The sequence below is a fragment of the Meles meles genome, chromosome 18 (genome assembly GCF_922984935.1).
Source record: "Meles meles chromosome 18, mMelMel3.1 paternal haplotype, whole genome shotgun sequence".
NCBI lineage: Eukaryota > Metazoa > Chordata > Mammalia > Carnivora > Mustelidae > Meles > Meles meles.
In genome coordinates, this window is record NC_060083.1 from 4,019,856 (window position 1) to 4,047,654 (window position 27,799).

Sequence of the window (27,799 nt, forward strand, 5' to 3'; positions counted from 1 at the left end):
GTATGCGGCTGGGAGTACACGTGAGAAAGCCGGAGCCGGGGCGCCTGGCTCTTCCCCAGGGAGGGCCGGCGGCGCGCACAGCCTCCCTCGCGGCCCTGCAGACACCTGAGGACGCAGGACGCAGACACAGTCCCAGTGCTCCGGGGGCATCCGGCCACTTGGCCGGCCAGGTGGGGAGCGTGTGCGGGTGCGGGTGGCCGGAGGAGGAGCAGGTGCCCTGGTACATCCACAGGAGGAAGAAGAAAAACAACGCGGGTGTCGGAGACCCTTCAAGAGAACAAGAGTCTCTTCGTATTCATCACCTGAGCCAACCTATTTATTTGGGGGGCATTTCGGACGTTATGAGGAAAAGAAGAAAGACCGTCGGTGACCGCTGAGCACCACGTCCCTGCACGATCTCGTACTACACCCAGCATTTCCCGTCCGGAGCGCCAGGATCCCCCAGTCTCGTCTCACCGCAAAGGGGGCAGAGAAGACTGCGTCTCCCCGTCCCGTTTTCTGCTTCTGGTTTTCCCGCCCGCGCCCCCGGGGGTCTCAACCCCGAGGCTCCCCCGCGGCCCCGCCGCGCCCGCGGGCCGCTTGCAGGTGAGCAGGAGCAGCAGGAGCAGCGGCAGGTGCCACAGGCTGCAGAAGAACAGCTTCCGGGAGCTCTGGCGGTCCGCGTCGGCGTAGAACCGGAAGCCGAGGTAGGACATGTAGAGGTTGATGGGGAGGGCGACGACCGGGAAGGCCCACGTGGTGACCTGGAGCGCGGGCGCGGCGGCGGACAGTGCGATCAGCGCCAGGCAGTGGCGCAGCGCGACGCGCCGGCACAGCGCCGGGTGCGTGACCGACATCATGCAGTAGCCGCCGCGGGAGTAGTCTTCGCGGAGGCCCCAGCTCAGCGCGTTGAAGTGCGGGAACTGCCACGAGTAGAGGATCCCTCCCAGGAGAAAGGCTCCTGTGCGCGGGCGGGAGCGGGGAGGCAGAGAGGGGCTGTGGTCAGAGGGGCCCAGGGGCAGCGTTCCCCGGCGCCCCGGGACAAGCCGGTCCCCAAGACCCCCCTCCCCGCCCCGGGACATGAGCACCCGGGGCTCCCGTCCACGCAGCGCCCACCGCACTGCGACGGCCGCAGAAACCCCCGCGCCGGCCCGGGGGCACCTCCGAGCGAGGCTTCGGCTCTCCTGCCAGCGAGGCGCCTGGAGGAGGCGGAGGGCCGCGTCCCGAGCTGGCCCGGCCTCCCAGACGAGCCCCCCACCCCCGGGGGGGCGGTGCTGGCGGCTCCCTGCTCCCCAGGACGGTAGCAGGTTCTAAACGCCGCCCGGGGCCCGCGCTCGGCGTCGCGGCTTTTGTCTGCGTCCTGCCTGCTCCACCGTGGGCCGCCAGGGCTCCCGGGGCTGGGGTCCGGCACCTTCCACAGCGCCTGCAGCCCGCGGCAAGCAGGAGGCATTCAGACAGCAGCGTCCAATCCGCGGAGCGGCAGGAAGGGCCACGGTCCCCGAGCGGAACAGAACTCGTGGGCTTTGCGGGTTTTCACCGAGGATGTATTAGGGTCTGGAGCAGCATCGAGCCCCTCTGTCTGGAGCAGGGCCTCCCCTCACCCACAAAGGCGAGATGCAGGCACCTACTAAGACTGAGACTTCCATGCAGTTTAGCTCATTTAATCCTGCCCACAGGCTGTTAGGTTTTATGCTCACCAAGTGAGCCAAGAAGCTCAGAGGATGTTAAATTCTATAAAAAGAGGTAAAGGAGGGATTCAGAGTGAGTCTGTCTGATGCGGAGACTGGATCCCCTACCACACTAAGCTGCCTCCCCCAAGTCCTGCCTACAGGGCTGCTCATTCCCATGCAGGTAACTCCCTGCCCAGTTACTCAGGCATGGAAGTGTTGGCTGAGCACCTCCCTGACCAGTTGCTCATGCATGGAAGTGTTGGCTGAGCCCCTCCCTGCCCATTTACTCACACACAGAAGTGTTTGCTGAGCACCTACTACCAAGTGGCAAGCACTGCAGGGGATAGGATGGCGAGCAGAAATCCACACGTGCCCCTCCTGGGGTGTGGGGGGGTTCACCAGCGGGGAATTGGATCAAGAGCCACACTAGTGAATCTACCTCACCAGGCAACAGCTGTGCAGGAAAAGTCTGTGTCACCAGGGCACAGAACAGGACCCAGCTGAGGTGGGCGGAGGTGACATCGCTGAGGAAGGGACATCGGAGCTGAGCTCTGCGGGAGCTGAGCAGAGTGACCTGGTCCCCTGCAGGCTGGCAGACGGAGAGGTCGTCACAAAGGGGCAAGAAGGGGCACGGTGTAGCCAGGTATTAAAAGGAGACGAGAACATGTGTTAGGGTTCATAGAGCTGTCTATGGAAAGAAAAAAAAAAGGCCAGTTGGCCTGTATGATAATTTAAAAAATGTATCAAAGTCAAAAAAGGAAGCGAGTGTGGCTGGAGGGTCAGGTGGGAAGTGACGTACCACGCCCAGCTCTTGCCAAGTACTGGTTTGATTGTAAACACAACAGAGAGCCTGGGGAGATGGTAACTTGTTTAAGTGTGTGTGCACACATGTGTGCACAGGGGGGTATGCACTTGGGAGGGGGCGAGGAAAGGGCCGTGGTATCTCGACCAGTCTGTGAAAGAACACCCTGGAGGGGCCCCGAGCAGGTAGCGGAGCCCCATCAGGGGCTGAGATGAGAGGGGACAGGAGCTGGTATCAAGGTGGGGACAGTGAGGTGCATTGAGAGGCCTTCCTTCGGGAAGCCAAGGGACAGGGAGCGAGTGTGAAATGAGGGGAGGGAAAGGGAGGTATCAAGAGGGGCCCCGTGGAGAGGCCGTTCCTTGAGATGACAAACAGGGGAGACAGGGAGGACAGTGCATGTGTGACCTTGAATGTGTTCAGCCTGACACACCCTTGGGACATCCCGATGGCAACCAGGGAATCGTGAGGACGGGTCTGAGCTAGGACGCGTGTCTGGAAGCTACTCACACTTGCGTCTACCACTGGGCAAACCCTGGTGTCCCATCATTATGCGCTTCCGTGTTTTCTGCTTGAATGCAAATTCCTGAAGGGAACGTTCATTTTCCTTTGCATCCCTGGAGGAGAATATAGAACGTGCTCGATGCCACTGCAGTAAAGGGTCGTCACACGCATCAGCGGGAGCCCACGTGCAGAAAGGAAGGCTTTCCTAAAAGCCAACCGAGGTTGCTGTTTTCTGGCACTGATTTGTGAACCACAGGTCTATTAGGATTCTGCTTCCCCTCCCCCCCCCCTTCTGGGACGCTCTGCCTCGATACCTTGCTCCTGACCCCAGAGTGCCTCCTGGGGGTCCCCGGTCAGGGACCTGAGAGCTCCCTAACCTGCTGTGTTATCTACCCCAGCCAGCACTGGCCCGCACAGAGGCTGGAAATTTGTAACCACGGTCCTATTTCAGGTAATGAGGATCTTTTAAGTCCCTCATCTGTGGGAATGTTCAGAGAAGGGGGGGTTGGGGCATACTACCGCTAAAACAGAACTCAGCGGGCAGTTTCAATAATTCAGCATCGTTCAGAAAACCAGGCTGGGGCTTCCAAGGTCCTGCAGCGGCCTGTGGTGCCCATGCCGAGGAGGATCAGAGGAGGGAAGGAGCCTCTCTTTTAATCTCTGATCTGTATTCCTCGACAGTGTGGGCTGTGCAGCGACAACAGGGGCAGGCTTTCTCATCACCCCACAGACAGAGTGGTGACTTTTGCTCCTGTCGTTCGGGGCAGATGCGTGCCCATTTCTGAGTTCAGCATGTCAGGCAGCTGGAGCGTATCAAGTAGGGCTCGCGTGGGTGCAGACTGCGGAGGCCTGGGGGCCGCTTTTGGATCCCGGGACGGTGTCTCGTGGGCTCCAGAAGGCCATCAATTCCTTCACAGCCTTCCACGATTACCAAACAACCAAGACTCGATGCACGCATCCCTGTGAGGGCAGGGTTGCTGCCAAGTCCCTCTGATCCCTTTTAAGCCCATCTATAAATAACCTGATACGTCTATATTTTAGCTCAAGTAAACGTAACCCCAGTCGGCTCAGGGAAGGCCTTCCCAAAGGCAGCATGGGCTTCGTGCTCCAACTAAGCGGAAAGCTCACCGCGGGGCCACGTCGTGGGAGCCATGGGGGTGGCAGACACCAGTCCTTGTACTCAGGTCGGGAACACCGAGGTCACGCACCGGGGAGCATGCTCATGGTGGAGCACGGAGACCTCTATTTGGGGCCATTCTGAGTTTGGGGTTTCGGCAAGACATCCCGGTTAAATGCCTTGTGGCGGTCACATGCCAGGCCTTGGGTGGGGGAATTAGACACTCCTGCTCACGACCACCTGCCAGTGAGTGACATCACTCTCCTCCTACGGATGAAAAGATTCTTTAACGGGCCGCCACAGGGATATTCACACATACCAGCCCCTTCTCTTGGAAGGGCTGCTGCCCCACGTGGACTGCCGGTGCCAATTCAAATGCTGACGCTACTGGGCAGAGACAGGGCTTGATGGGAGGAGAAACTCTATCTGCCGTTTATTGGGGGTCCCAGGACCTTTATAAAAAGTTTGTTTCCATTAGGGACAAACAGACAGTCTCTGTCTTGACAGTGAGTGCCCCTGGGGAACTGGAAAGGGCAGGAGGGGAAGGTTGGACTTCTCGTCTGTGCGCTGATGGAAAAGGACCAGGAAAGGGGGCGCTGTTAGATTCTCAGGGCCTTGGGGCACTCTGAGGTCTTGAACATGAGATACTGGGAGCAGTCCGCCCGCTGTTTGGGACCGGCCTCCTACCCAAAGGATCTGAACAGATTATGGGCCGCAGTGATGACAACCAGGGTTGGGGGGAAGGGGACAGACAAGGCTGAGACATATCCTGGCAAGAGACGGCATGTCAGTGAGGGCTCAGACCAGGGAAGGGCAATCGGGGAAGCCAAGACCCGGTAGCCCTTCTGCTGTTGTGTTGAACAGAGCTGAGAAAAAGCCAACTTCGCCACGAAACCGGGCTGGAAACGGTTAAAATGATCCAGGCCCCAATGTGGGCTCTTGCTTGCCTTTCTCAAAAGCCCTCTTTTTTGTGTGCCAACTGGAGTATTCTGTTTTGCTCAATCTGCATTTTCGGTTATGCTTCTGCTTAAAATAACATAATTAAAAAAATCATTTTCATAAGAGTAGCATGCTGCCTTCTATGCGAGAGGAAATTGGGTGTGGGTTTGGCTCATGTCACAAATGAAAGAGCTTTAGAAATCACAGCTTAGCCTTAATGGATTGTAATCAGAAAACCACCACCCCCACACGGTTCTACTTGATGGGCCACAACTGCCTGGGCTCCTACAAAAGATGTAAAACAAATTGCTCTCTTCATCAAGATAAGGTGAACCGGAACAGGAAGGCTTGGATTAGTCCGGGGGCTGCGGTGGAACCCACCTTCCTTGTGGGGTAAACACAGAACACTCAGTTCACGGACTCAAAGGCCTCGGCTCAGCCTCCCCCCTCCAACCCTGAGCAGTCTGCTGTCCCTCGGACCCGCTACGCGATGAGAGGTGCAGTGTGTGCTCAAGGACCCTCAGCTGGAGTGTGGCCAGGGAGGCAGACAGCACAAAACGGGAGGACGGCCTCTGAAGGTCACCTTGGGTGGAGAGCTTGTGGGGGGACACCAAGGAGGAAGACCCAAGTCAGCCTTAGAGAAGTCAGGGAAGGCTTCCTGGAAGAAATGACTGGTAAACTGGGATCTAAAGATGGTCTCCAAGTCCCAATCCACTCACACAAACTGTGCCTTTTCTGTTCCTTTTCACTGTTTTCTCATTTCCCTCCCCATCGCTGTAGAAGCTGTGCACGTATGTGGTTTAATCGTATCCGGAAGACATGTCTGCTTCTGGTCTTTTAGGCAAAGATTTGTCGATCTATGAATACAGGAAATATCAGAAATCTGGGAGATAGATAGGTGTATCTGGGGGGTATGGGTCTCCGGAGGGAAGAAACTTCCTGGGCTCACAGTGCCACAATCCCAGCTCAGAGGCGACACCAGAGGATACCCGGGTGTGTCCGTGGAGTTTTCTTTTCCTCCATACACAGAAAATGGAGACCAGCCCGTCTACCATACTGCGTGTGTGTGCAGAGCTGGAGGGAAGCCGCATCTCATGCCGCCTTGCTCCGATTAGGGGGACATATTAATATTAGGTGGGGCAAAGCTAACCAATGTCTTCCTAGTGGCCCTTTGCAAATACATGCGTTTTTAAAGCCTCTCAAAACATCTATCGATCATTTTCACATCATACCACCCGAGGGGCTGGGGGAGGGGGGCAGAGATCTCAACCACCGCGGCCTCTGCTCAGGTCGGGAAACACTCATCCGTGGCGCCCACCCATCATCTTGTCGGCAAACAAAGCCAGGCCATCCAGCCACATGGTTTCCCGAGAGGTTGGAGAAAAAAATCTTCAAGTTGGAGTTCTGAGTCCCTGTGCGTGCTCTCCCAAATCAAAATTCCTTTTGGAATGGGGTTCAGTGGTTTGCTTCCTCTGCGGCCTGGTGGGCGCACATTCAACCAACCCCTTCCCGCCTCGACCCCAAACCCCATTCATTGTCATTTTCTGCCCACCCATGGCCTTGAAAAGGACAAAGAAACAGCTCCAGTGAACCTTGGTGCTGGGCTGCGGGGGTCTGCCCTCCCCAGTACAACAGGCTCCCTCCAAGTGTGGCCCTGGGTAGCCGGTCTGTTCCCTGACTGGTTGTATTTGTGCTCTCAGGGGTACACGGGTATGTAAACTGGGGGCTGGCTGGGGGAGCAGAGCCAAACCCAAACTTCATGGTCACGGACTCCAAAGCCTTCCCTTTGAGGGCGGACACAAAGGGGCTTGTGAAACAGGCCGGCTTCCGCTGTGTGACAGACTTCCACGGCGCTGGCCATAAAGGGAAGCGGGTGTGGGGCCGGCTGATTAGCTGCACACTGACAAAAGGCAAGACCGCGGGCCCTCTGAAAACGGGGACCGGAGTGGGCAGTGACAGCTTGCCCTGGAATTCTTCGGAAGTGACTCAGGAATGACGAAGAGGCCCAGGGAGCAGGGGCCCAGGCGTGCTCCCTCCCTCACCGGATCACGCACCGCCCACCATCCCTGTGCCCGCAGAGTACCCCCACCCCCCAGGCTTCCGTCTGCAGGGAGACCGAGGCAGAGGAGGCACGGAGCTCTGACTCTGGAACAAGTGCCCCCCCCCTTCTTATTTCCCTCTAGGGAAGTTTAGTTTGGGGCATTTCTGCAGGTTCTCTAAGAAATCCCAGTGCTCCGCACTCCCCCAGCTCCCATCTGAGGGCATGGGCATTTCCATCTCTCTCATCTGAGTCCTAGTATGTCCCCGGAAGAGTGCGGACTAAACGTGCATCCAGCGCCAGACACCGTGTCTGCTAGAGGCTGCCCTTCCTAGGCATTATCATTTCCCTCAGGAAGGCACGGGCCAGGCCCCTAAAAGCTGTGATCAGCTGGTCAGCTCCGGGCGCGCTTCCTGGGGCAGACCAAAGGCGGCCTCCAATTATACCACTGTCAGTCTTGGGTCCAGCGCCGCGTTTCTAGGATGTTCTTTCTCAGCCTTTTGTGGGTTTTGTCTAGGAAGAGAATAAGGGCTCTCGTATTGTTTGGTTTGCTAATATTCCCATGAAAATGTTCCTTGTTCACCCTATCTCTAAAAATATCATTTGTCTTAATTAATGCACCCCTTGGAGGCTAGTTACGGAAAAGGAATGAACACAGATGCTCACTTTCAAGTTTCATTTCAAACTTAACTGGGGTCCTAAAGGGAATCTTTGAAGGTGCCTGGGTTCAACGGAGGCGGGTACTTAGGAAGGTCCTGATAAATATTTGTTGAATGAGTGAGTGAATGGAACATTCCCTCTGTTCTATTCTCTTTCTCTTCCTGGAATGAAGGAGGCAAACTGAGTGAAACAGTATTTAACATTTTGTAGTTTACCAGCTGAGGCTAAAAAAAAACCTCCTTCTCTTTTTTGTTACTAAAACCATCCATCTGCCAAACTTCACTTGCCGATAAGGGCCCTTGGCCTAGAGTCTTCATTTGTAACTCAATGTGGGCTGACATAATTAATGTTTACCACACAACAACATTTGAATCACAAACACGAGTTGCCCTCCTGCGTTCCACAAACTTCCAAGACTTGGGATTGGGTCCGATTGGGAGAAAATGACCTAGAGAATCAGAGCCTTCTTAAAGCGGTGGGGGCTGTGGGGGGAGAGAGAGAGAGAGAGAAAGTCGCGTTTGGCAAGGAGGAGGGGAAGTACTCTACCCTGAGGCCTCCAAGATAAACTAAAGTTCGTCCCTGGAGGTAAACACTGTTGAAAAGCCTAATGCCTATGGCTCCAGGCCCGCTCCAAAGCTGGGCTGTCTGCTGCCCGCACTTTATCTGCCAGCGACCCCTTCCCCGGGGCCCCTTGCAGGTCACTTCTCTCCCTGCTGTCCTGGCCACACCGGGGGCCAGAAAACGGCCTTCTTGATTGGCCTTCCTGGTTGGTTTTTGTTTGTTTGTTTTGCTCATAAGCATTTTCACTGTTTTCTGCGAATAGCGGTTCAGCTTAAAAAAGAAAAAAAGAAGGCAAAGTAATTAGGCAGGTGGGAGAAAAGGCCCAACCCCGAGTCCCAGAAGGAAATGGACACAGGTACAGTCCCATGGGACAAAACCCCCACCGCCAGCTGTTTGTGCAGCTGTTTCCAGCTAGAACAGCATCATACGGGAAAGCGCAGGCACCAAGAACTCGCACTGGGGTAGCTTTCCCGGTTTCCATCCGATGATCTGTTTGGCTCCTTCCCACCCCAATTCCAGCCTCCCTCTCTAGGTGCTGGGGTACCTATAGGGCTCGGCAGGTGCTCTCACTCTGCACCACGTCCCCAGGGACAGCTAGAACAATGACGTGCTGTCTGTACTATCTGATGAAGAAACAAAGTAGTTGTGGGGGCAGAGGGGCAATCAGAATCCTATGGGATGTCCTTAGGCTTATTTTAGGTTTTCGGTCTTGACTGGAGGATGGAAGGCAGCATAATCTTTCTCTTCAGAGCTTAGACCCTCTGGAGGTCTTAATTGGCCCTCGCGGCCACCACAGAAACCACAAAAAGATCTAGATGCTGAGAAGGGGGAAAAGTACTTTGGGACATGAACATTTCCTTACTCTGCAAGCTATCTGGGATGCAAACTGTTTTCTAGGGCTACTTTTTTTTTTTTTTTTTTAATCTTTCTTCTCAACTAGACAGGCCCAGAAGCTGTCGGTCTCCATCGCCCATATGCCTCAAGCTACACTTTCAAAGGAGACGGGACAGATGCTTCACTAAATACTGGAGGGACGAAATTTGGCTAAGGAGGGCGGGAGGGTGGAGGCCAGGCCCAGGACAGCTAGAGGCCTGCTAGAGAGGGGGCAGGAGGAGACAGAAGGCACACAGGCTTGGGAGGACCAAGGAGGAGGGCTCAGCAAAGTACTGCTTTCCAGCACCAGGGAGAACCCGCCTACAGTACACCGTTAGATAATCCCAAACTCTGGGTCCTGCTGCTGTCCTGCTTAAATCTGCAATAATGGCTCTTCGGTGCCTCTCGCTGAAGGCTGAATTCCTCAGTGCCCAGCACAGAGCAGGTCCTCACTGACACCGGCGTGAGGAAGCAGGCTGATGAGCTGAGTGGGGGGGTCTCCTGGCCTCTTCTCCATCCTCCTCCCTTCCTTCCTATCACTGCCATTCAGGGGAGGACTTCAAAGACTTCTCTGTTCATATTCTCCCATCGTGATCACTCTTGGGAGGGTCAAAGACAAAATGATTTGGAGATGCCACAGAAGGAAATATTTGGGCCACTTTTTGTCTCAGCAGAGGGCTTCCAGCCAACACATCCTCCTGAGATAAGAACCCAACGAGAGCCCAAACCTGTGTGGGTGACAAAGATGACCCCGTGAGTGCGTCTCAGACGATACCAGCTGCCCAAATCCTTAGGTATTTCCAAGATACCCTGACAGCTAGAGCTCTCTCTGGCTCTGTCTTTTCAGGCCAGACCAGGGGCACTGGCATCACCCAGCTAGAAATGCAAGTTCTCGGGCCCCGGGAATCTGGGTTTTAGCACGCCTGCCAGGTGATTCTGAGGTGTCCTCCAATTTGAGAACCACTGCTTTAGAATCAGGGGAGACGATGCCCTAGTGTTTAAAGCACGAACTCCCAGGGAAGATGGAACACACAGGTTCATTAGGACATTCATGTGTCTTTCTTGGCAGAACTGACCCAGGAACTTTCCGCAAGGATGGAAGCGCCCACCCTCCGTGCCATCAACGCCGCAGCTCCGGGCCGTGTGTGGCTGTGAGCAGCTGAAAGACAGCTCCTGGACTTAAGAACTTGGTGTTTAAGTTCATTGAGTTTACATTGAAATTTAAATAACCACATGTGGTGAGGGAGTGTCTTAATGGATGGTGCAGTTCTAGAAAGTGACCACACACACACACACACACACACACATATATGTAATCTTATTCAACCCAGTGTCTAAAATCCCAGCAATATCAATGTTGAAACTACACTCCCTCAGATTCTACCTTATTTCTCTGGATCACGTCCTCCTTTATAGGCCCTGGCACATAGCTGAGGCTCCGAAAATATTTGGCAACTGACCTGGGATTAACCTAGTTCTGTCAGCTGTAAAATGGAAGGTATTTATTCACTGGCTGATTGATTGATTCATTCATTCAACTTTAATCAAAGATTTGCTGCTTATCTCAAGTTTGCTCCAGCAAATTAACGTTTTGAACTTTTTTTTTTTGAAGCAGTTTAAAGCATTAAGTAAAGTAACACTCTGTAAGTCTGACAAGACTTCAGGCGTAGGACCGGACCGGGCATGAGTCAGAATTCGGGGGCGTCGGGGGGGCAGCAAACCAAGCTGTACTTGGGTGCCCTGCCATGAGCCTCTAGGATTTGAAGAAAAAGGATGTAATATAGGTCAACCGCCAGAGGAACTTCTCTCTGTGGTAACACCGATCTGTTTCAGACGGCTCTGCCTGATGTCAGGGTGAGTTCAGGTAGGTGACGGGGGTCTCATTTTTCAAGATAAACATGCACTTTCACCCTGCAACCTAACTCTGGCCCTTAGCTGTCCCTCACTACGGAATCTGTATCCAAATGACTGCATTTGGAGTCCAGAAAGATCATACCCCCAATTTAAAAAAGAATTTTATTTTAAACATGACTGTCAGCAGTTTAGCCAAATCCACACTGTCCCTGAACACTAAGGAAGCCTGCCTGAATGTGTACTCCTAAGCAGCAAGCCGTCCAGCAAAGTTCTTTCTTTCTCTGGCCTCTGGGCATGCAGCTCTAGCCGCCGCTCCAAATCCCGACCGAGGGACTGGTCTGGGAGGACAACAAAGGCCTCGAACCCTCAGCAAGAATCTAGGTGACCGGTGGAGGGACCAAGTGCTGTGTGTGGCCCCGGACCCGACGGCTGCCACGTGTTGCCAGTGACACTGGTCCCCAGGGCTGTCGTACTTGGCCCCAGCCGTGAATCTGTCCGGGGGTTCCCAGAGAGATAAGGTCATTTTGGGGGCCTAGTTCCTTTAAGCTGGGTTTGAGGAGCCTGGGTAAGGCTCTGGCAGTTCTGGCAAGGTGTGGGGCAGTGTCCGTCAGATAGGCAGGTGACTTGGGGTACCACATTGCTGCAAATGGGGGGTCACTTTCAGGGGCTCCACCTCGGATGTCTGGGCAATCACTAGAGAGTTCTGGAGAGGTACAGGAGGGGAGACAGACATCTGGGTTCAGACTGGGGCTCCAGGCAGAACTAGGACGAGGAATCCAACCAGAAATTTGGCGGTAGGCAGGCATGCCCTTGAACTACAAATTGCAAACAAGGAGGGAAACTCGGACACCATCTAGTCTAGGGATACCAAACCCATGCTTCCCCCGTTTTCCACCCTCGCCCAAGACAGCCATCACTAAGGTCTTTCCCACCAAGCCTCGTAACAGTTACAAACCGCTCAGAGTTGGCAAATCAATAAGATCTCATGACCTTTCTCGATCTGTGTGAATCCATCTCCTGTACAAAGGAAGAATACTTAATAATAACTCACTTAATCCTCACGGCAACTCCACGAGAAGGGACCACGTGGGAGAGGAGGAGACAGTAGCATAAAGAAGTCTAGAACGTTCCAAAGCGCGCAGGGCTAATGAGAAGTGGAGCTGGGCTCCTAGCCCGGGCACCCCTGCTCCAGAGATTACTGGCTCGTCCCCACCGTGCTGCCTCGGCTCCCACATGGACAAGACTCTGGCTTGGGGTTTTATCATGGAGTGAACGAGCATGTCCGTTCTAGAATATTTTATTTGTAGATTCGTGAAACTCCCAACATTTACACGATATTAAAACTGTTCTAAGAGACGATCACGCTAAAGGTGTAATCGCCTTTGTAAGCTTGCCAAGTCAGAGTGTAAGGGCTTTTACGAAAAGCTTCAGAAATGTGGCTCACGGGGCAACGGTTTATGGTCAACTGCCTTTTGATCTCTCATGTGAAAAATATGTACTTACATATATTGCAGGAAACCTCACCACTTCCTTCCTAAGTGTTGGTCAAAAACACTAATTACCTGGTTAATTAGACTGTGAGGCTTCCCTTACACATGGTAAAAATGAGCTATTCACCCCACAAATTTCATGGTGACATGCCACCAAAAAGTAGATGTGTTTCAATGGTTTTACTGTAGACCCCATGAACAATTTAAGCAAATCATATAAAAATAAATTTAGAAACTAATGAAAATAGGTCCACTCTGTCCCCAGGGGGTGGGAGGGAATAACCTGGCTGTGTGGAGTAGAGAGAGGAGGCAGGGGGCTGCGCACCAGGGAGCATCTGCTTGGAGAGCAAAGCTGGAGGCCCAGTCCCCACAAGGCGGGACACCCCAAAGTACTCATCAGCCCCAAGTGGATCCGTGACTTTTAGGGACGTGTTTTTCATTCCACCTGTGCAGTCCCTGCTTCTCCCTCAGTCTCCTCCCTAGTCGTTCCCCACCCCAGAAAGCACAGGCTGGCCTCGAAGCCGGACGAGGCCTCCCTTCCGCTCTGCATCCCCAATATTTCAAACCGCTGCATCCGCCCGCTTGCCGAGAGAACGGGACTGACCGCGATGGACCGGCACGGACTCGGGTTCAGGGTCGGCATGGCCTCCGCACCCCGGCGGGGGTCCTGCGTGCAGAAGGGGACCCACCAGACGCGAGACACTCACCTGCATCCAGGCTGCCGGTAGCCGCCGTCCAGCCCATGACGGGGGGCACAGCCCCGACCACGGCGCCCACCCACGTGTTGGCGATGCTGATCCTCTTCAGCGGGGTGTAGCAGCAAGTGTACAGGAAGATGTTGAAGGCCCCCAGGGCTCCTGTGAGGGGGTTCACCCCCCAGGTCAGGAGGGCGATCCCCGGGACGGCGCAGCAAGTGGCGAAGGTCACAGCGAGTAGCGGGCTGAAAAAGAGCAGCGAACACAGAGCCGTCACTGTCCAGCCCCGCTAAGCAGGCGGCGCACGTGTGGCCTGAGCTGTGGGAGCAGCCCAAGCAGCGGTCCCGGGGAGGACCCGCAGGCGAGCCGGCTGCCTTCCTCCCGGGAATGCGGCACTGGCGAGGCCACACCTAAAATCAGGCAGGATGGTGTGGGCAGGCGTTCTGGCCGCTCCTCGAACACCTGCCAGCTGGGAAGGAAGTTAAAGAGTGGAGGTCAGAGGGCCCCGGGTTCGCACGTGCGCTGAGCGCCTTCCTGGCTGCGGGATGCTGGGCGGCACCTGCTCATCTGTGCGGCAGAGACCTGGACTGCTCCTCCCCGCAGACCAGGGCCTGATTGGCACAGGCTTCTGTTTTGTTTGTTTATTTTGTTTTTTTTTTTTAAGGTTTTATTTATTTATTTGAGAAAGGGAGTGAGCAAGAGAGAGCACAAGCCAGGGGAGGGGCAGAGGGAGAGGGGGAAGCCGGCTCCTGCTGAGCAGGGAGCCCCACGTGGGACTCCATCCCAGAGACCTGGGATCAGATGCTTAACCGACTGAGCCACCCAGGTGCCTACACAGGGTTCCCGTTTTACAGTTACTGCGGGGGACGTGGCAGCTACAGTTAAAACCACCTGCAACACAATACTGTAACATTTGGGCAGAAACGAGGGTCTTAATTCTGGAAGCCCTTCTACCCCGTGTATTTATACTTTATTTAAAAACATTGGGTGCCTGGGTAGTTCAGTGGGTTAAAACCTCTGCCTTCCGCTTGGGTCATGGTCCCAGGGTCCTGGGATCGAGTTCCACATCGGGCTCTCTGCTCCACGGGGAGCTGCTTCCTCCTCTCTCTCTACCTGCCTCTCTGCCTACTTGTGATCTCTGTCAAATAAATAAGTAAAATCTTTTTAAAAAACCCCAAAAAACAAAAAAAGTCACCCAATTAGCGGTAATGCATAAGGACCGTGTGTCTGGGTGTATCTGTCTGTAATGAAAGACAGGCTCAGCAGGGGACCAGTGCCGTGCCAGCAGCGACACACCAGGGGGCCACTCCCCAGGGACCGGGCACTCCCAGCTGAGTTTCCTTCCGCGCCACAGCTGGTTTCAGAGACGGGATTTCACAGGGCGTCCTACAGTGTCATACATGCAGTGAAAACAGTCAAACACAACTCTCCACTGGCAGTGAATCTAAGACCGATTCCCAACAGAGCCCACTTCTTCTTTTATTTTTTGAGATTTTATTTATTTATTTGACAAACAGAGCCAGGGAGTATAGGCAGGGGGAGTGGCAGAAGGAGAGGGAGAAGCGGTCTCCCCGCTGAGCAACGAGTCCCTCGCAGGACTCAATTCCAGGACCATAACCTGAGCCAAAGGCAGTTGCTCAACCGACTGAGCCACCCAGGCGCCCCCCAGAGCTCACTTTTTAAGGTGGACTTTGTGTGGCATCTTGTGAAAAACTTTTTGGTAGTGTAGATTAATTGGATCTATACCTTCCTGGTTACATGCATGTTTGTTTCTTCTTTTTTTAAGTAGGTTCTAAGACCAATGCTGTCGAACCCCGGAGTGGGAGTCCATCTCAGGACCCTGAGATCAAGATCTGAGCTGAGATCAAGGGTCAGACACTTAACCAACTGAGCCACCCAGGTGCCCTTATTTCTTAAGAAACCCGAGGAGGGGGGTGCCTGGGTGGCTCAGTGGGTTAAGCCTCTGCCTTCAGCTCAGGTCATGATCTCAGGGTCCTGGGATCAAACCCCGATGGGGCTCTCTGCTTGGCAGGGAGCCTGCTTCCTCCTCTCTCTCTATTTGTGATCTCTCTCTGTCAAATAAATAAATAAAATCTTAAAAAAAAAAAGAAAGAAAAGAAAAGAAACCCGGGGAGGTCCCTCAAGCCTGCTTTCTCCTTTTGGAGGCCATAATTCTGCCTCCCAGGCAATTTGCATGGGGCTCAGTGATTCCACTTGATCAGATCAGATCCCGTGGTCACCACCCCTAAAGATGGAATCCTGCAGAGGGGGAGTTTTGTTTTTTAAAGATTTTATTTATTTGACAGAGATAGAGCACAAGTAGGGGAAGAGGCAGGCAGAGGGTGAGGGAGCAGCAGACTCCCCACTGAGCAGGGAGCCGGATGTGGGGGCTCGATCCCACGACCCTGAATTCCCAGGACCCTGAATTCATGACTGGAGTTGAAGGCAGACACTTAACCCCTTAATGGACTGAGCCACCCAGGTGCCCTGAAAGGGGGAGTTTTGATGCAGGAGGGAACATAAACTGATACATCGTAGCAAAGGTGCTTGTTCACGCATGTTCCATAGAGATGGGGAATTTCCACCCTGCTTCCTGGCTACCTCTTTCCGGGCACGGGTCCCTTGTTTTTAGCACGGGGTCCCTCCTTTGCACGGCAGTCACTTGGCCCCCTAGAACTTTCATCCTGCCTTGCGTTTCCTGACAACTCCCACCAGTGCCAGAGAAAGCCCATGGCCACACTAACTGGCCCCATTCTCCAGATGAAAAATCACAAGATGGCTCTGTGCTCTTACATCTCACCTATGCCCAGAAAAAAATGGCCAAAAAGCAGTGAAAATGTTGCAACTGTTGTCCTTCTTGCAATAAGGTCGTTTATAGCTTATAAGAACGGGGGGGGGGGGGAGTGTTTGTTTTTTTTATTTTTTGTTTTTTCCTCTGGGACTGTAAAAAGGGAGTTTTATTTTGGGTGGCACAAAAATGTGGCTCATAAACATTTTTATTTTTCCTGAATTGGACCTTGTGTTTAAAAAAAAAAAAAAAGAAGGTTGTGCGCTCCTTCTCTTGGGTCTGTGGAAGCCAGTTGGATTCAAAGGTATTAGTGTTATGAAAAGCCCTTTTAGAAAAGCACACATGAATTTAATTTATTGAGATAGGCAATTTCACATGGAAGTTTAGTTTCTGACCCTTGTGGGCATCCCAGAAAATCACGAGGCTTAATTTTGGTGTTTCAGTCTGTGTGCTCAGGGGCACGGATGGAAACTGGGGAGACTGACAAGCGACACAAGCAAAAAGGAGGCTGTTTGCTACGACCATACCCAGTACCTGGAGGCTTAAGGGACACGTTTTTCCTCCTGGTACAAGGAGGCCTGAATCAGTGAACTTCCCAGTTTTCTCACATTATGGGCAAAGGTGCTCCAACTGCAACCTTTGTGAAGTTAATTTTCCTGGGATGCTTTTGTTTTCCTCAAACCTCTCTATAGAAGTAATACCTGTTCTTTCCAGAAAATTTGGAACTATAGAAGATTACAAATAAGAAATTCCAAATTACCCAGTGAAACACACTGATTTCTATCTTCTTTGTCTTTTTTTCAATGGTATCTCTATTTTAAAGATAACAGGACATACTGAACTGTCATTTGGTTCCTTACTTTATTTCAATATATCTTAATAGTTTCCCTGTGCCCCTCGGAATTCTTTTGTACCATCAATAAGCTAATAGTGGCCTATGTGGTATATCTCTGGGATATACCACGATTAGTTCAATCAACATACCTCTTCTGGACACATCATATTTTCCCTTTTCTGAAATGAGCAAAAGGGGCGTCTGGGTGGTTCAGTTGGTTAAGCCACTGCCTTCAACTCAGGTCATGATCCTGGAGTCCTAGGATAGGGTCCCACATCCAGCTCCCTGCTCGGCAGGGAGTCTGCTTCTCCCGCTGACCTCTCTCCTCTCATGCTCTCTCAAATAAATAAATAAATAAAATCTTAAAAAAAGAGAGAGAGGGGAGAAATAATGTGGGAATAAGCATCTTATGGACAGACTATTGTTCATAGTTCTGATTAGGGTAAATTCCCAGAATAAATTCCCAGACATGAGAGAGCTAAGCCAGATGACAGACACTTTTTTAGGGACTGGACTGGTATCGCCAGTCTATACTACACCCCCGGGAAGGGTTTGGACTAGCTCACCCTCCCACCGGCAGTTCATGAGAAAGCCTATTTCTAGAAACCGTATCAACACTGGCTATGGTGTTAAAAACAAAAACCTAACAAAGTAGAACACATTTATTCAGACAGGATTATTCCCATTTCACAGATGAGAAACCGAGACTCAGATCACCCTTAGACAGTGAGAAGGATGGGGTGCTGACCCCAGTGTACAGTTGAAAATCCGGGGGCGCCTGGGTGGCTCAGTGGGTCAAGCGTCTGACTCTTGATTTTGGCCCAGGTCATGATCTCAGGGTTGTGAGGTCGAGTTGGGCTCCCTGCTGGGTGTGGAGCCTGCTTGAGATTCTCTCTCCCTCTGCCCCTCCCCCCACCACTCATGCACACTCTCTCTCTAAAAACAAATAAAAATAAAAACAGAGAAAATGCACGTGTAACTTTCGACTCCCCCCAAACTTAACTACTGATAGTGAGAACTGCGAAGGACTCCTTTGTACTATGATACGCAATTTGCTGGAGAGTTGAACTGCTCGTGCAGAGATGATCAGCACCACACGTGGCATTTTAAGCGGATGCTCGTGACACGACAAGGGCAATAGGAGGTGGTTACGAAATTATGATGTTAATTTTACGCGGTTATGATTCGATTCTGCATCTTGTTTACATTTGTTTACCTTTCTCTCCACTCAGCACCACGGGCACTCTGCAAACATTTCTGTGTAAAAGTTTTGATACATTTTAACTTTTTATAATAGATGTGTGTATATTTATGATAGCATTTGACAAAGCAGACTAGTGTCTACATATATGTCCGTATTCATGACATGCCGTTTAAACTTTTTTGAAATTTCTGTGCTATGCAGTTTGTCTGTTTTTTCCAAATTGTTGCAGATCCCCAAAAATTTTTCTAAGAGATTTACTGGAAAAAAAAATCTGCATATATGTGGACCTGCACAGTTCCAACCTGGGTCATTCAAGGGCCAACTATACAGATGAAGTAACTTGGAAATAGGATCTACACTCGGACTTATTTGTTGGCTCGATTATTTAATCCAACTGATATGTGGGGGTATGCTCCTGTAATACGGTTTACTGACTCTGATTTCTTGGGTCTGCTGAGGCTCGGAGGCGACTGGAGTCTTTAGGCTGTTGCCTTCCACTGGGAGCCACTTCCTGTGGGTTTAAAAGCTCCTTCGGGCATGCCTGGGTGGCTCAGTGGGTTAAGCCGCTGCCTTCGGCTTAGGTCATGATCTCAGGGTCCTGGGATCGAGCCCCGCATCGGACACTCTGCTCAGCGGGGAGCCTGCTTCCCCCTCTCTATCTGCCTGCCTCTCTGCCTACTTGTTATCTCTCTCTGTCGAATAAATAAAATAAAATAAAATAATCTTTAAAAGCTCCTTCGGTTTACCCTGTTGTAGAAATAGCCTAATTTCCTATTGCATTTCCTGAGATGAGAACAGTGGGAAGCACTATATCAAAAAAGAAAAAAAAATCACAACAAACCATGGACAGAGAATACAAGGTTGGGAGCAAGACAGCCGCGGTCCTTGTCCTGGGGGCACTTAGATGAAGTGAGACAGTTAAGCGGATTGTCACTCTGGGACCACTAATGGATGGCGTGCGGGTATTGGGGGTGGGCAGGGAAGGATTCTAGCAAGAAGTGCTGGGTGGGCGGGAGAGGGCCTGGAAAGATGGGAGGGAATGTGTCTCAGGCAGCGGGCTCAGCACAAGGGTGGGGGTGGGGGGGAGGGCCTCGCTGAGACATCTATCTGCACATCGCCTCTGGGCAAATGCAGGGTCAAAAAAGTTTTCTCTGCTTTTTCAACAGAGGGAGAAAATGATCAGATGTGCTTTTGACAAGGACCCCTCAGTCTGCCGTGGAGGACCAGCGAAGACAGACAAGCCTTGGCTCCCCTCACGGGAGAAGCTGATGTCAGGCATTTTTCAAGGAAAAAAATGGGGAGCCAGGCCAGCACTGCCCGCAGAGAGAGCACCATCAACAATGATGGTTCCGGGATGAAAAGACTGTGTCCCAAGTGGCCTCCCGGCTATTTTTAAAAGTCTGATTTGAAATGAAATCTTTAACAATCATGGTGATATTAAAGTGGCTTAAATTTAGTCATTTTAATAAAGAGATCTATTTCTGGTGCAGAAAAGGCTTCGTTAAGTGTGTTCCTTGTTCATCTCGGTTAAACACAAGATGGTTTTCTGCCTTAGTACACAACATAAAAGCCCGGGCTACATCTCGAAGACTGAAGGCTAATTTTGCTGAAGACTGACTTCCTGTTACTTTAGGTCAACAACTCAATATACTCTTCCTCCTAATCATAGTGCTCAGCCCTTGCTCAAAAAAACAAAACAAAACAACAACAGCAACAAAAAACAACCCATCTACCCATCTGCTCTCTCCCACTTCTGGATGGTTCTTGGAAAGTATCCCAAACCTGGAGAGAGAGAGAGACACACACACACACACACACTCTCTCTCTCTCTCTTTCCCCCCAGTTAATTCCCTTTTTATCATTTACTATTTAAAATTTTGCTTAATTTTTTTTTCTTAAACATTTTTTCCCCATTAGTCCTTATGCTCCTCTTACCATCTAAATCCTTAGCAGGGGGCTTCCATTGATGTGCTGCCCTGAGGCCTGATTTCTAGAAGCAAAATGGGAAGAAAGGCCAGGCAGGCTTCCTTGGGATTCCCCGCGCTGAGCTAACTCTCCCTGGTGGGGCTGGGATTCTGTCGGAGTGTGGTCCCCAGACCCACCCAGGCATCAGCGTCACCTAGGGATTTGCTAGGGATCCAGGTGACCCCGAGGCATGCCAAAACCTGAGACTCGCCGCTCTGCTATTACCAGTGCAGTGCTGGTCCCATCTGGTCTACATCTGGCCAAGCTGACCAACCGAGGCTGACCCTACAGGCCTCCTTCTCCACCCTGCCTCCGGGGCTGACTGCAGCTGGCCTGGATAGGTCGCCCATTTCCCACTGTCTTTTGATCTGTGTCTCCCGATGTATTCTAAGTGGAAAGAACACAGGACAGCATCTGAGCTTTTCAATTCACTGAGGAACTGCAGGTACATCCCTCCGCCTCTGGCCCCGTCCGCCCTGCTTTAATCTAGTCGTGCTGCTAAGTGTTCTCGCCCCCAAAACGCTGAGATGAAACAAGCCTGTGGAAGTCCCGGTAATCTTGTGGACGCTGGGTGACAAGTTTGCTGGGGTTCGCTGTACTATCTCTACCGTTGTGTCTCCCGGAACATTTTCAAACCAAAAATGTTTCTAAAATGTGTTCATGTTCTTTTTAGTAGTAGGAGTATGATATTTTGGTTTCCATATAGCAGCATAACTAGCTAAGCATGGTGGACAGGGATCAGGTGTTCTGAGTTCAAGTTCTGCCTTGAACTGGCTCTGTAGAAGGAGGCAAATTATCTAACCTCTCTGATCCTTAGTGTCCTCAACTGAAAAACCGGGGATGTCTTAGGGCTCTCTGGACAGCATGACTGGAGCTCATGTCAAAGGCTCAGGAACAAGGCTCAGGAATGAGACCGTGCACGGGGACGGCAGGGACAGCTGGCTCATGGAGCTGTATGGTCTCTTTTTTTAAAAAAAACATTTGATTTATTTATTTGACAGACAGCGATCACAACTAGGCAGAGAGGAGGAAGCAGGCTCCCTGCCGAGCAGAGAGCCTGATGCGGGGCTCGATCCCAGGACCCTGGGATCATGACCCGAGCCGAAGGCAGAGGCTTTAACCCTCTGAGCAACCCAGGCGCCCGGGGAGCTGTATGATCTTGAGCACATTATTTACCCTGTTTGTCTTAGTTTCTTCATCTGCAGAATGGGAGGTACTTCAGGGTTAAAAATTAAAAGCAGGAACATAAAGAAAGCACTTAGCACAGTGCTCACCAAATGAGCGCTCCGCGTGCACGTGGTCTCTCGGGCATTTATTACAATTTCTCTCATTGCGGGTACGGTCAGCCACTATGCTAAGTGCGGGTATACAGCAGTGAGCCAAACAGACGGTGGAGCTTAGCCTAAGGAAGGCGGACGTTAAACAAAAGCGAGTATGATGAATTCTCAAACTGTAACACCTGCTACCCAGAGAACTGGCAAGATGCGACAGTATTATCTAAACAGAAAGGAGGCAGAACTGAAGGTAGGGATTGATAAACTGCAGTAAATTGTTCCCCCTGATTTAATTTCTTCAAACTTACCAAGACATACGGATATGCATTAGAATACGAAAATAGACGTATATAGACTCAAGAACGGTTTTAAGTTATAAAGGTATGATGGTTGGAAGCATTTTCTTTTTGTTTTTTAAAGATTTTACTTACTTATTTTTAAGAGAGAGAGAGTGAGCATGAGTGGGGGGGGGAGGAGCAGAGGGAGAAGCAGGCTACCTGCTGCATGGAACCCCAGATCCTGACCCGAGCCGAAGGCAGACGCTAAACCACTGAGCCACCTAGGTGCCCTGTGTAGCATTTTCTAATAATAATTAAAATGGCAAAACTATTTTTATTTTCAATAACTTTAAAGAATCGAACTCTACTGTATCAAATGATAAAATAACAATAAAGATAAAATAAACCCGTATCAGGAAACATGGAAAACATCTTTTTCCCCTTCAAATGTTGGTGCTCTTGTGTGCCCGCAACACTAATGGCCTTTATGAAGGAGAAGATCCGTAGCTCTGGGAACGGTTGTCACCGGAGGTAACTGACATGGGAGAGCTCAGCAAAGCATATGAATGGGGTGGGGTGATATTGCAAACAATTTCTAATTTTCAATAAAAGGGAATAAAGGGATGAAGAAGGAAAACAGCACTACGGGGGGAGGTAGGACGGTGGCAGAAAAAGGATCTAGCCATTGAACTAAAACGATTTTTTCATATTCATTCACACAGGCAAATAGGTTCATGGCTCATGCCGAGAGGTAAATGATGATTTATTTCCAAACTCATATCCAAAACTGAATTACATTTCAAATTGAGATATCTTTCTACTGAGCATCAGTGCACGGGGGGCCTTCTCCTTCTGCCTCTCCTGCCCAAGGCTACTTCCGAAAAGAAACAACAGACTAGAGTAGGAGAATCTGTGTGTACATTTCTATGAATTATTTATTCTTCCTTTAAAATACTGTATTTCTTTGTTTACTAGACCCCAATCCTTAGTGGCTGTATTGATGTGGAATTTTCTGTAGAAACTGGGAAAAATGAGGGAAAAATATGCAAGCTTTAATTTGATGACTATTTACAGCACTTAATAAACGTAATTTAAATGACTTGACTTTGCAATAGCTTGCTGGAGAGATGTGTTCTCTCTAAGATACGTGTCAAAGAGGTCTGTGAAACATTATGTTAAGTCAAGAAGGCTTTATACTTAAGCAGCTCTGTAGGTAATTGATTTACATAAAAATTAATTTCATACTTCTTGATCATTCTTCCAGAATAAATGGTTTTTAAATTACAAAATAAAATCTCCTTCTTTAAAAGACAAAAGAAAACCCCAAAGCTTAATCATACCAAGTCAATTTAGCTTTAATTTCCTGTATAAATCCCACATTTGAGCTCTGACCTGAGTTTCTGGGGGGAAGTCTCTACAGGTAACTGTTTTGAAAATGTCTCCCCAGTATCTTTTTCCGGAATTTTCTATGTCTGAATAAGATTCAAGTTACAGAGATCACAAGGACTGATGAAAATTCAAAATTTAAGGAATAGGTGAAGAAAATATGGACACAAAATATATCTTAAAAGATAAAAGAAAATTGGGAGCCTGGGTGGCTCAGTGGGTTGGGCCTCTGCCTTAGGCTCTGGTCGGGATCTCAGGGTCCTGGGATCAGGTCCCACACTGGGTTCTCTGCTTGGCGGGGCCTGCTTCCTCCTCTCTCTCTGCCTCGTTGCCTACTTGTGATCTCTCTCTGTCAAATAAATAAATAAATAAATCTTAAAAAAAATTAAATTAAATTACATATAAAATGATGGTAACCTGCCTAAAAATTAAATTTAAAAACATATTTCAGGGCACCTGGGTGGCTCAGTCAGTTGAACGTCTGAACTTGAATTTGGCTCAGGTCACGATCTCAGGGTCATGGGACTAATCCCCAAGATGGCCTCTGTGCTCAGTGGGGGAGTCTGCTTGAGGTTCCCTCTCTCCCTCAATAAATAAATAAATCTTTTAAAAAGGTGTTTAAGAGAAATTCAAGAATAAGCACAGATGTCTGACATAACTACATTCAGGAGTGGGGCTACTGCATTAGATTAAGAAACATTTTTTTTTTCCTCCCAAGGAAGAGAAAACAAAGCAGGTCTGAGGTGAATGAGCTTCCAGAATCAACTGAAGGAATCTTACTCCCGCAGGAGGGAGATAAGACAGGCGGGGGTGGGGGGGAGTGAAGATAAGCCTTACTGTTGACCTCTGAGTGCGAGGTGACCTCTACTTCAAGGAAAAAGCAAATGGGGACTCCCGAGTTATGGCTACCTCCACTCAGCCTAAATTAAGGATAAACTGTTTGCAAAAAGACTGAGATTTTCAAGAAGAGATTCCTGTAGTTTCATCCCGTCCGTGGAAACCAAGTTTCTAGCGTAGGGGGTCCTGCTACTGCCCCTTGGAACCATGTGTTACTTAAACTATAGTCCCTGGAGGATTTTACTAGTTGCCAAGCACATTTAGATATGGCCTTAAGAAAAACATATACTGGCAACAGGTCTTTGGGGAGAAGGACGATATACCACCGTGAAGCTGGGCAGCCGGGAACGCCGGCTCGCTCAGGGTGGAACGAAATACCGCCTGCTTCCCTTTTCTGTTATTGCTCCTTTCTCTTCCCATAAGCGCCCGTCGTTAGTTAGATGAGTCCTTCAGAATGTGCTTGGTTAACTATAAACTTTATCCTCCTCCTTGCTTGTCCACAAGACCTGTGACTAATATTTGACCTTCACTGGTTCTTCTGTTGGCTGTTGTTTCTTTCTTTTTTTTTTTTTTTAAATATTTTTATTTATTTGACAGAGAGAAATCACAAGTAGGTAGAGAGGCAGGCAGAGAGAGAGGAGGAAGCAGGCTCCCTGCTGAGCAGAGAGCCAGATGTGGGGCTCGATGTGGGGCTCGATCCCAGGACCCTGGGATCATGACTTGAGCCGAAGGCAGAGGATTTAACCCACTGCGCCACCCAGGCGCCCCTTGGCTGTTGTTTCTATCTAATAAAAGTGAGACGTGGCAGTTGCTCTGGGCAGCAGTCTTTTCGACTGTGGTCCCCTGCTCCCAATCTCTTGCAGCTGACTTGTTTGTGCCTAATTCTTCTCCCGTCGCCGACTGGAAGCGGCGGGGTCCTGTCTCAGTGTATTTCTCCAACTCCTGAACTCCTCCACGACCCCCAGCACCTATAACACCCCCATATTTTTCCTTTTCCTTGGTTGAGCCAGATGGTTTAATTTTCCTACCCCTGCCCCTTTGTAATTTATAGGATTCTATTTCGAAAAGCGGCTTTGTTCACCTCCGTAAAGTGAGGGTCACAGAATTTTAAGGAGTCTTTGGAAAGCGTTAATAAAACAGTTCATAAGAAGCAAGGCTAGGGAATACTACTACCCACCCTGCAGCTCTGGGGGGTACCTGGAGGCACGTGCCACTGCAGATGGAAGTGCTGGTGACTCCACTACCGGCAGACCCTGGGACCGGAGCCGGTGGCCCAGGACCGGAGCCTGTGGTCCAGGACCAGATCCTATGGTCCAGGCCCAGACCGGAGCCTATGGTCCTGGACTGGAGTCTGTGGTCCTGGACTGGAGTCAGTGGTCCAGGACTGGAGTCTGTGGTCCAGGACCAGAGCCTGTGGTCGAGGGTAGTGTCTGCAGACGCCGGGACATGTCACAGGGATTAGGCTGGCAAAGGAAAGGGGCAAATGGGGCCTCCTGAAGAAACACAAGTGGGGATGAACAGTGGGAACTGGTCCTCAGGTCTGACTGGCAGAGACCATGTGGGAATGCGCAAAAAAGCCTGGAAACCTGGGCTTTTCTATTTTTCAGTGTTGGCCACAGCAGAAATGCACAATAGGCCAAACAAAAAAATGTCTCTTCAGGATCTGGCCTGTTGGCTGCCATTCAGCCCTCAGAGGCCCAGGTTGAAGGTCTCTGCTATGGAGGACAGATGGCTCCACGGCCCTAGACCTGACCCCTCCCGTACTTTCTTCAGTCTCATGGGGCCACTTCCTTCCCAGCTTCTGAGACTCAGCCTCGGCATCCAGACAAGTCCTCCAAGCACGCGTCCCCGCAGCCTGCTCTCCTTCCTGCCCTTCGCCCCGGCCCTCGGGTGGTCCAGACGGCCTTGGCTCTCACAACCATCCCAGTCCTTCCCCGGACACAGCTGCTGCCCTTCCCGCCCATCCCACCACATCCCAACTGCTCTGGTGCCTGCACTCTGGACCGCTCCTCTTTCTGTTCCCCATATCCAAGGCCAGTGTGTCCCAAATGCTGGCTGAGACAGACCTTCCTTCACAGGTCACGCGCAAGAGGGAACAAACACCACCTTCAGACCACCCCCTGCGAACCACCAGGCAATGGGATGGGGGTCATCATGCCAGATCTTTCCACCTCGTCTCCTTTGAGAAGAGAGGGAAAGTGAGAGGACGTGAGACTCGCGGACTCCAGGCGAGTCATACGAGGTGCTGGCTCCTAGGACTTACTGCTCAGCTGGGCACAAGGGATTAACTGGGCTACAAGGATGTGACTGTTAACACTTCATTTTTTTTTTAAAGGTTTTATTTATTTATTTGACAGAGAGAGAGAGAGAGAGAGAGACAGAGAGAGAGAGATCACAAGTAGAGAGGCAGGCAGAGAGAGAGAGGGATGCAGGCTCCCTGCTGAGCAGAGAACCCAATGTGGGGCTTGATCCCAGGACCCTGAGATCATGACCCGAGCCGAAGGCAGTGGCTTAACCCACTGAGCCACCCAGGTGCCCCTACACTTCATATTTTTATTTATGAGAACATCTGAATGCTTTTTGGTTATAAGATGAGCCATGGGTACTAAAGAACCCCCCATCCCGATCACGGCCGACGAGAAAATGTTCGCAACTCGCGAAGCTTCAAAATAACTGTAAATGCTTTCTACTTCCTTCTGACAACGGGAGAAAGGAACATTCACTTCCAGGAAAGACCAGGGCTCCCCTCGTCCGCCCACTGCCATGACAAAGCACAATGATGTGAATAAAACCTTTCTGTTTCCAGCCTGTGTGGTTCGTCATGGGGAATGATTTTAAGGACACGAGTCTCTATCTTAGCACCACGATTCTTAAGTTGAGACCAAATATGTTCCTCCTATCCCTTCAAAAGACTGGCTAACACTAAAAAAAAAAAAGACATTTCTATACTTATAAAATGTTTACATTCTTACTACATTTGCAGGATATACGCACCCAGAGACTAATCATAACAATCCTCAGAAACTTCTATGGAGCGTTCTCTGGGTCTGGGTACTCGTCTGCGGGACCAGCGGGCCTGGGTGATGAATGACAGTCACGGCTCCCCCGCAGCCCGCAAAATGTTTACATTTGCTTAAGTGCTTACTGGTAAAACCTTCAGTACATTTGAAAAATGTCTCCTGTAAATCCCTATAATGCTTAAGCTAAACCCCGCTCTTTAAGTTAATAATGCCAACTAAACAATCCATTCATTTCACTTCGAAAACTCCATGGTCGTCATTGATTTAAACAGCAGGTACTGGCCAAGCCCAAACCCAAGTGTTTTCATTTGTCCTGTCTCGATAACCTTTCAGGCTGCTCTTAGCCCTCTATCTCTCCCGGCGGCAGCCCACACCTACAACTTCCCAGTCACGGATCACCCTCGACCGATCCTTTCAGCTGGAAAGACGAATGTGGACATGCGTTATTTCCCTGTCGGCATCACCATGCTGGAAAATGGCATCAAAATACACGTGTTTCAAAATGACAAGGAAGGAGGCCTGGCCCAGGCCCGCGTTCAGGGAGCTCTTTCGCTGCCCAGGATGTCCTTACCCGGTCCTTTTTCCTGACCTCCCAGAGCCCTTCTTGTTTGCCTGATGCCCTCGTTTCACTCAGTGCGTATTGGACGGCTGCCTACAAAGCGTTGTACGCATCTGGCTCATTTCTTCACCCAGATTATAAGCCTTTTGAGCATTATAAAAACAGAACTGCCAGTGCTGGTAGCGTTACTGGTAATCAATAAATTCTTAACAAATTGGACAAAGGAATTATTTAATCCTAAAATACACAGAAGAAACGCTAGACCTTGGCATTCTTAAGAACGATTCATTTTAGTTAGGACAGACCAGGAAAAAGGTTATTACTTAACCAAAAAAATACATGTTTAGGATACTTTAGATATTTAAGTCTGAGGGACCTCAAAACGGGTAAACATGGTGGATTAAAGGTGCCTGCAACCCTCTGTCTTCTCCAAAAACACAGAGAATCTGAAGCAGAAGCGGAACCTGAACAGAC

General features: G+C 50.6%; 1 protein-coding gene across 3 annotated transcripts in view; it reads right to left on the reverse strand.

The window, feature by feature from the left end:
- Positions 1-294: 294 nt before the first annotated feature.
- Positions 295-27,799, reverse strand: part of LOC123928975 (protoheme IX farnesyltransferase, mitochondrial) — a 130,688-nt gene continuing 103,183 nt past the window's right edge. For all 3 annotated transcript variants that reach the window (XM_045984089.1, XM_045984090.1, XM_045984091.1), the window contains exons 6-7: positions 13,192-13,424; positions 295-940 (exon numbers count right to left, since the gene is read on the reverse strand). In XM_045984089.1, coding sequence (XP_045840045.1) covers positions 453-940; positions 13,192-13,424 — 721 coding nt within the window. In that variant the 3' untranslated portion in view covers positions 295-452. The remainder of the gene's footprint in view (positions 941-13,191; positions 13,425-27,799) is intronic.